The 8673-nt window shown below is 65.5% G+C and overlaps 1 protein-coding gene across 1 annotated transcript; it reads right to left on the bottom strand.

The window, feature by feature from the left end:
* THEM6 (thioesterase superfamily member 6) lies at positions 1-4090 on the bottom strand. The gene is made up of 2 exons (XM_060127896.1): positions 3430-4090; positions 1-1283 (listed from the first exon to the last, which is right to left on the bottom strand). Exons 1-2 carry the CDS (start codon positions 3940-3942, stop codon positions 1170-1172), a joined length of 627 nt encoding a protein of 208 aa, XP_059983879.1. The 5' UTR covers positions 3943-4090; the 3' UTR covers positions 1-1169.
* Between the last annotated feature and the right edge of the window lie 4583 nt (positions 4091-8673).

Here is an 8673-nt window from a genome sequence, read left to right as displayed (position 1 = left end):
GACCCTTTACTCCTGGGCTTTCTTTAAATAAAACAGAAATACTGCAGTGTTCCCACGGTGGCTAAGGCAGGTGACACTGTGGGGACACATGAGGGGTGTGGCTGTGCTCCTGGCTCCAGCTGGCAGCGGGTCGTGGACTGGGTGGCAAGGGGGCAGTCCTGGGCCCCAGCTGCTCTGGCCTGCCCCGTGGGCCGGAGGGGGCAGCTGCAGGGGCACAGGGGAGCAGGCACCCTGCCCTGGGCAGCCCCCCACACGGGAAAGCAGCAATCCCACACCCAGAGCCCTGACCTCTGTCCCCAGCCAGCCGGGGTGAAGGGTGAAGGGTGAAGATGGGTGAGGGCACCCAGGCAGAATCCCACACCCCAATCCCTCCTCAGCAGCAGGCCCCAGCTAGGACACCCCCAGCTACGACACCCCCAGTTCACCACCTGCACTGGAGCCCCTGTGCCATCGGACCTGCACTGGCCCCAGCACACGCTCCAGGGCCACAAGCCTCTGCTGCAGGACCCGCTCCCATCCCAGGAGCCCGGTGGCCAGGCCTCCCTCCTGAGTGCCCTTGGGTCAGCCTGCCTGACCCCTGGTCTGCCAGACTCTGCCCTGGGCCTCCCCTTCCCTCACTCGCAGCCAGAGGGATCTGCCTTGCAATGCCGCTCCGATCCTTCCCAGCTCCTTGCCGTGCCCGCCCCAGCCCTGCCTCCAAGACTGCTTGGGCCTCACCCCCACGGCAGCTCGGACTCCAAGCTCCGGTGCTCAGGGCAACTCCAGCCAGTCCCCTGCTCCAGGCGCTCTCCCCCAACTAGACACACGGACACGGGGCTGCACCTGCTGGGTGGGCCACCCCCAAATCCCGCTGCCTGCATGCCAAGGGCCCTGGGCCTCCCAGTTTGCCCATCGTCATCATCCTGAGCGCATCGGAGCTGGTCTGGGTGCCTGTGTCACCCGCACCCCGTGCTCCGCGTGGGATGGGGTGGAGAGGGGCATCAATAATGGGGGCGGGGGAGGGCCCTGGGCGTGCGAAGGGGGCTGGGCCGGTCACAAGGCCACTCCAGCTCAGAGAAGAGCCCAGCCCGGCCAGCCCGTTCGGCGCTCTCTGCCTCCTGGCAGGCGGGGAAGGGTGGGCAGCTGCCCCGAGGTCAAGGCTGGTGGGCAGGGCGGGTAGGCTGTGGCGCTCACTGGTCCTTGACAACACTGCCGAGCCCGCTCTCAGCCCGGAGCAGCTGGCTGCTGGCCTCGTTGTAGGCGATCCAGTGTTGCAGGTCGGCTGGCAGCTCAGGGGGCTCCACCTGCAGGGGAAGACGAGGGTGAGACTCCCACGGGCCGCCCGCTGCCATGGGGACCAGCAGGGCCGGGGGGGGGGGGGCGGGGGGGCGGGGACAGCCAGGCTGCTGTCTTCACACGTCTGGACCTCGGCTCACACCGTCCCCCCGCCCCAGCCCCTCCCAGGCGTCCGCAGTGCGGGTTCCTCCCCAACCCAGCTCTCGGGGCACCACGCCCCTCATCAGGCCTGTCTCCCCCACTGGGTGGCAACTGAGCCCTCTGCACATTCCCAGATCTGGGGCAAAAACCTCTGAAGCCAGCTGGTTGGGGGGGGCGACGGGAGACCCAGAGCGGCCAGAGGCAGGGCAGGGGATGGAGGGGCAGGAGCGGCGTCAGAGCGGCTCTGCCGGGAGAGCCCAGGACAGGGCCATGCCTGAGGCCCCCTCTCAGCGCGCCAACAGGAGCCGGACGCCACCTCGCAGCTCAGCACCGCGCTCCTACGCCCTCCTGCTCAGCCACACCAGCCGCCTCCCTGCAAACTCGGCCACCATTTTGTGACGGGGCAAGGGGCTGGGCCAGGCTGGAGGGGTCCGAGGACTTGCGGGCCTCTCAGGAATGAGGGGGAAAGCCCGCCCACCTCAGGGCGTCAGGGAGGCTGGGCAGAGGTGCTCAGAGTCGGGTCACAGGGTAAGTCTGGGCAGAGCCAGGCTTGGCTCCCGGAAGCATCCTCCTCCCGGCCCAGCTGGAATCACCAGGTCCAGACTTGGCTGTAGCCCAGCTCTCCCTGCAAGGCCGTGCTGCCCCAACCAGCCTTTCAGCATGCAGATCTCTGGGCACTGGGCCCAGCCTGTCCTACACTAAACCCAGGACTGCACTCGGGACCCTCCTGACCCACAGGCTCAGGCCAGGTGACTCCTGGCCATCTGTGGCCGAGTGTCCTCGCCATGCCATGGTGTGGGCGCCCCCTGCCTCTCATGTAGGTCTCACCCATCAGCCCCCGCCTGACCACCCTCCCCTGCAGGACAGTGGCCCTGGCTCCCTCTCCTCCACCTTCTGCTCGCAGCTCTCAGCCCGTCGATTTAAAGCCTCGATGGCCATCCCCTCCCAGCCTCCTGACGCATGAAGGGACATGCAGAGCACCTCTGTGGGTGCGGGGTGGGAGGCATCCAGGCCCTTTGGGGGCGTCCCTGACTCAAAGAGACAGAAAACCAGGGGACTGGGCCTGTGGCCCACTGTGCAGCCTCAAGCAGTTCGCATTGCCCCTCTGAGCCTCAGTTTCCCCACCTCCGATATAAAGGAAAGGCTAGCCTCTCGTGACTAACGTGCGGCTGTGTCCCTCCTCTGCTCCTGTCCAGGGCCAGAGAGGGCAGCACCCTGCCTGAGGGCACCTAGGGGCCCAGCGGGCCCTGGCTTTGGCATGGAGGCTCCAAGCATGTTTTTAGGAACGTGCCTGCAGCAGGAGCCTGCCCTGGCAACCAGCACCGCAGCGGCATCCCCAGGGCCCAGGTGCCATGATGCAGCAGCAGGCTGTGCTGGGAGGAGCAGGCCCTGGGGAGGGGCCTTGAGCCCCAGGCAGGTGCTGCAGCCTTTTCTCCAACTGGAAAAGGCAGAAGGGCTTGCAGCTCTACAGGGCTCAGGGCTCACCCCTAACCCAGGTGATGGTGACCCAGCCCCTCAGGTCTAAGCTGGGTGAAAGGGCTCTCAGGTCCTTGAGAACTCCCAGCAACCTCCCCTCACTAACGCCCCAGCCCCCATCTCCCCACCCCACCCCCACCCGGCTTCCATGCTACATTCAGAACCAAGGACCAGTGAGGCCGGCTCCGCACTCCAAGCCACACTTAGACTCTTTGGGAGACGCCTGGTCTGGCCTTCCCTGTTCTGGAAAAGGCGTAGCGTGGGGCAGGGAGCCTTGAGGGGTTAATAAGGGATGGCAGGAGGGGAGCATGCTGAGTCCGACTACAGAGAGTTGATGAGGCGACCCTGAGAGGTCCCAAGAAGAATGGCATCAGTGAAGAAGGCCCTGGGTCCAAAGAAAAGGGCTGGAGCGGTACTCGGCCGGACAGGGGCACCCCAAAAGGGGTAGGCGGCAGGCCTTCCCCAGGGGCGGGGGGCAGGGACCAGGAGTCCTCAGGGTCCAGCGGGAGGAGTGCGCTCGGGGCGGGGGACGCTTACCCTGCGCTTGCACAGGTGCTGCACAACGCGCTCCGGCGAGGTGCCCAGCACGTGCTGGCGGGAGCGCAGCAGCGCGCACACGAAGCCGTCGCGCAGGCTGATGAAGCGCGCCTCTAGGTAGAAGGCGCGGTCGTCCCAGCCCAGCAGGCGGGTGCGCACCTCAAACGGCTCGAGCAGACGCAGCGAGCGGCGGTAGCGCGCGCACGAAGCGGCCAGCACGGCGCGCGCCCCGAGCGCGCGCAGAGCTCCGAGCACGCCGCAGCGGGCCAGGTGCGCGGCGCGCGCCACGTCGGCCTCGCGCAGGTAGCGCGCGTTGTTCATGTGCAGCAGCAGGTCCAAGTCCGAGGGCAGCACGCGGCCCGAGTAGCTCTGCTCAGCCAGGAGGTCACGGACGCGGGGCTGCAGCAGGCGCGCGCGCAGTACGGCGCACGGCACGCGGACCAGGTACCAGCCGTCCAGCAGCGCGAAGTAGGCGAGCGCCAGGGCCAGCACCGCCATGAGCAGCCCCAGCATCGCGGCGGCGGGCGCAGCGGTGCTGCGGGGCCCGCGGCGCTGGTGCCGACAGTGCGCGCGGCAGTGCAGCCCTGATGCCCCAGCTCTGCCGGCCAGCCTGGGAACCGTTGAGCGCAGCGCGGCCGGAGCGAACCATCTCGCGAGGCTGGCTGAGGGGGGAGACGCGCCGGAGGCCTGCGCGGAGCCCCGCCCCCCGCCCCGGGCCCCCCCTCCCCGCTCTCAGTGGTCCGTCCCACCCCCGCAGCCCGCGCCGCTTTTGCTTTCCCCGGAGCGGGCGGGGCACAGGGCGGCACTCCGAGCACCACAGCGGCATCTGGCGGTGAGTCCCCGCGCTGCAGGTCTCCCGCAGCGTTGCCCGCCCTCTGCGAGCGCGAGCCCCTCGCGCCTTTCCCTGGCTCTTTAAGACTTGGAGTGACCCTGGAGATTCCGCCTCTGATCTCCGAGGGTCAGAGTCTCCAGCACTTCCCCGGCCTAGGCTGTGGAATTTGGCAGGACACATGGACATAGGCCGGTCCCTAGCGGCGCTGCTTGGAGGCTGCTGGAAACCGACCCTCCTCTACTCCAGAACCACCAGGGGCTGGCTCCCCAATTTCGCAGGGCGACGGCCCCATATGCGGCGGGTTCAGGGAGTATCTCAGTCTGGCCCCAATACACCTTTTCAGTCTCAGCCTGTAACTTCATTACCCCTCCCCCCACATTCACCCCTTCCTCCCCAAAGGTCCTGATAACCGCAGCCTCATTTCCAAGCATTCCCACCCTTTGCACTTTTTGAAGTTGGAGCGAATAACGTCCCGGATGGAGAGGGAAGAGTCAGTAAATGACTCAGCAATCGATTCAAAGGCCTTGCCTTAGGCACTTGGGACGCCTGGCCTGGCAGACTGCCACACACAGTAGGTGTCCTCTTCCTCTTTTCTGCGAGGCCAGAAGGGAAGGCCCAGAGAAGGCCCGGCCGGCCGGCCTCCAGGCCTCTCCAACGAAGGTGTTTGCCAGTGACCCTGGAGGCCGCCTCCTTAGGTCAGTACTGGAGTCCCGGGATGGGTGGGTTTAAGGAGTGATCGCTGAGGTCCCAAGGCTCTGAGAATGCATCTGGCAGCAGCTGGACTGAGGCAACTGGACTTTCATCCAGTCCACACCCAGCCTGGGCTTGGGTTGCGGGGTTCTTGAAAGCCCCTGAAGGAGGAGATCCAGGGGTAGCCCTGTTCCACAGTCCACGCTGGGGCTGGGCGGGCTCCCATGCCACGTTCACTGTCAGGGCAGAGGCTGAGTTTGTTGCTTCTCTGGCTTTGCATCTGGGGCCAGCAGCTGGGCAGAGTGGGGTCTGGGTTTCCCTGGGCCTTGGCTCTGCTTGGATACTCCCAGGGACAGGGAGCTCGTTTCCTATCAGGGCAGGCCCAGCTGCCCTAGGAAGCCCTGGCGGTGAGAAGGCCCTTCCTGCACACTGCTCGCGCGTGTCCCTGTGATGCTCTCCCTGCCCTGGCTTGGCTCTGAGCTGTCTGTCCAGGGACGAGCTAGCTTCTCAGGGCGAATAGAAGAATGACATATTCTTGGAGCCCCCCTTTGCTGCTCCTCTGAGAACACATCCTCCTTGTCACCCACCTTGTCCCGTCCCCCCAGGGAGGGCCCCGAAGCTAGAGACCTGGTTCTGGAGATGTCAGTGAAGTTTGGTGAATGGGAATCCAGCCGGGAGCTTATGAGACCCCTGCCCCCAACTTCCTCACAGCCTGTGCTCCCCCCACCGCCCTGCCCACCTGGCTTCCTTCTGAGCTTCTGCTATCCAGGAGACCATCCAACACCACACACACACACACACACACACACACACACACACACACTGTACATGCTGTTGTCCCTGCCAGGGGACCCTCCCTGCCCCATCTGACCCTTTCCTGAAACCCGGACTGGGCTAGATCCCCAGAGCCCTGGTCTCACTCCACTTTTACTCACAGATATGATCCGTAGGCAGGGGGTGCTCTCTCCCTGCTGGACCTTGAGGCCAGGAGGCCAGGGCCTGGTCTGTCTCGTTGATTGCCAAAGCCCAGGGCCAGCGGGATGCCCGGTGCACCGAGGGCGCTCAAAACGTGAATGCTGTAAGGACCAGCGCCTTCTCTGCCCCCCCTCCGCCCACCATCGGGCCGCTTCAGTCCCACACAATGGACGCAGGCATCTTGTGATGGGTCACTGGCCGTTTATTGGGAGGCTGGAAGGAGTTCTGGGCGCGGAACCTCGATCCCTTCCCTCGGCCCTGGCTTGGAGTATCCAGCAGGGTGGAGGAGCAGAGGAGGGGTACTTCTGGGTCCCCTTGGTTCCTCAAGGACTCTCGTGTCTGGGTAGCACCGGGCGTCACCGCCAGAGGTAGTCCCGCAGCCTAAGTTCTAGCGGCTGCCTGCTTGGATTCGAGGCTCCAGACCCAAGAGGAGCAGGGGCTCAGGATGCCGCCCGGCAAAACAGGAGCAGCGGTGCGAGTGGCCGGAACGCGGCGGGAAGCCCCTGGACCGGGACCCAACCTCGGCCCCGCCCAAGCTCCGCCCATCCCCGCCCCCAGAGTCGCTCCCGGGCCCCGCCCGGCCCGGCCCGGCCCGGACCCCAGCAGCGCCGCGCGCGGGGCACGGATCCTGGCGGCAGCAGCTCTGTGGGCTCTTTTGGCCCAGCCCCTCCGCCTTCGAGGGCTCGCATGGGTCCGCGCACGCCTTGGTCACCACCACAGTGCCACGAAGGGGTAGCCTGCGGGCGGGACAGAACCAGGATCGCGAGGGCGCAGACCTGTTTGTCCGCAGTGCGAACTGGGGGACCGGCCCATCGTGGACCTGAAACTCAGTTCCGTAAAAAGGGGGCGGTCTCCCTAACAGAGGGTAGCTCTATCGCAGCCCTGGGGGAGACCGACTCGATTACTTCTGTGCTGGGGTTCTTTTCTGGGTGCTGTCTGCCCAGGGCGAGTCCTGGAGCCAGCGTCCCCGGTGAGGCAGACCTGGGCTCCCAGGGCATGTGCTGACGTTCAGGCAGCGGGCCACGGTGGTGGTCCAAGCATTGGGCACAGGCGAACTGCTCACCTGCGGGCTGCCCCAACACCCCACAGCTTTTGTGGGGTGGATGGATGGGGTCCCAGCTCTGCGCCCTGCAGCTGTGGGCGCTTGGGCAAGAACTCTGCATCTCTTCTGACTCAGGAAGGGCCCCCTGGGGTACTCCAGGACTGCACAGCACCTGCTGGAGACCCACTCTCCTTCCCATCTAGCTTGACTCCCTGCTGCAGCTGGAGTCCAGTGGGGAGGGTGGGGACATCCGCAGGGAGCCAGACCAGTCATCAACCTCAGCCCCGGCGGAGAGATGTCCGGCCGAGCCAGAGTCCTCAGGGGAGGAAAGCCCAGGACTGGGTGTGGCTGGGAGCTGGGGCCAGGGCAGGAGATGCCCACTCAGGGGCCCGATTTGGGGTGGGCAGGAGCCCTCTGTGTGACCCTGGGTCAGCTCCTTCACCTCTCTGGGCCTCTTTCTACCGGGGCTGGAATGCAGCCTCACCAGTTCTAACTAACTGTGTGATCTTGGGCAAGTTGCTTCACCTCTCTCTGCCTCGGGTTCCTCCTCTGCACAGCCCTGCCCCCAAGGGGGGAGGAATGAATGAATGACTGCAAGGGAGGCGGCAGAGGAGTGCGCGGCCCGTGGTGAGCGCTATGCCGTGTCTGCTTTTGTCGTCACCTATTACTCTAGATGCAGACAGACCAGGACAGTATCTCTCCCACGGAAGGTGCTCGGCAAGTGGCATCTTAAAAACAAAAACACGTCGGTCTGTCCGGAGGATCACCTCAGCCACCACGGGGTGTCTCGTCCTTACCAAGGAGAGATAGAGGTTTAAAAAAAAAAGCGGTTTCCTGAAGAGAGTGTGACCAGGTGTGTAACTCGCAGGATGCTCCTTATTCTTGCACAAGAAGCGTCACCATGAGGGTGAAAACGGGCACGGAAAATGGGGCCCATCCTAGGGCGTGGGGAGAGGGTTCTGCACTTCCTCTTTCTTGCTTTCCCACAGTTTCTGACGATGAAATGGTGTGGGGTGGAGCGGGTGGGGGTCCCAGTCCAGACGCTGCGTTGGGCCGGGTCAGGGACCCTGGGCTGCCCCTGCAGGTGGCCCCCATGCTGTCCTCACCCTTGGAGAGGCAGAGCCCCCGTCAGCCCTCTATCCTGCGGGAGGGGGAGACCTGCCCCGCAGTGCTGGGTCGGGAGCGCTCCTGCGCCTCCCGGGGCCTGTCCCTCTTCTGGAGGCTCAAGGCTGCGTGACCTCAGGGACGGCTCAGGAGGCGAGAGGAGGCCCTGGGTTACAGGGCATGGGGACCCACCCGCCATCTCTCTCCTCTCATGTTGACCCAAAGAATTCAAACCACTGGGGCCCAGGGCACCTCACCTCCATGAGCCTTGGCCCCAGGGCGGAGCACCCCTCCACAGGGAGGCGCTAAGGTGTGGGTTGTCGTGGGCTCTGAGTGCGGGGACCTCTGGTCTCCTCTGCCCTCCGGACGTCACCACCCGCAACACTGGGCTGCCTGGGGCTCCCTGTGCCCTGGCCTGAACTCTGGTGAGTGGGACCCCACCCCACCTGCTGCTGTGCCAACCTGGAGGGTCTCTCCAGTACCCGGGTTCTAATCCTGCCTAACCCACCACCCAGCGCCTGGTGTGGGCTGGAAGCACCGTCCTGTGCAGGCAGGTCTCACCCAGGGCCCGGCCCTCCCTGAGCCCTGGTGCCCGAGGGCA

The sequence above is a fragment of the Lagenorhynchus albirostris genome, chromosome 17 (genome assembly GCF_949774975.1).
Source record: "Lagenorhynchus albirostris chromosome 17, mLagAlb1.1, whole genome shotgun sequence".
NCBI lineage: Eukaryota > Metazoa > Chordata > Mammalia > Artiodactyla > Delphinidae > Lagenorhynchus > Lagenorhynchus albirostris.
The sequence above is the reverse complement of the archived record's forward strand: the minus strand, read 5'-3'. Positions and strand labels throughout refer to the sequence as shown.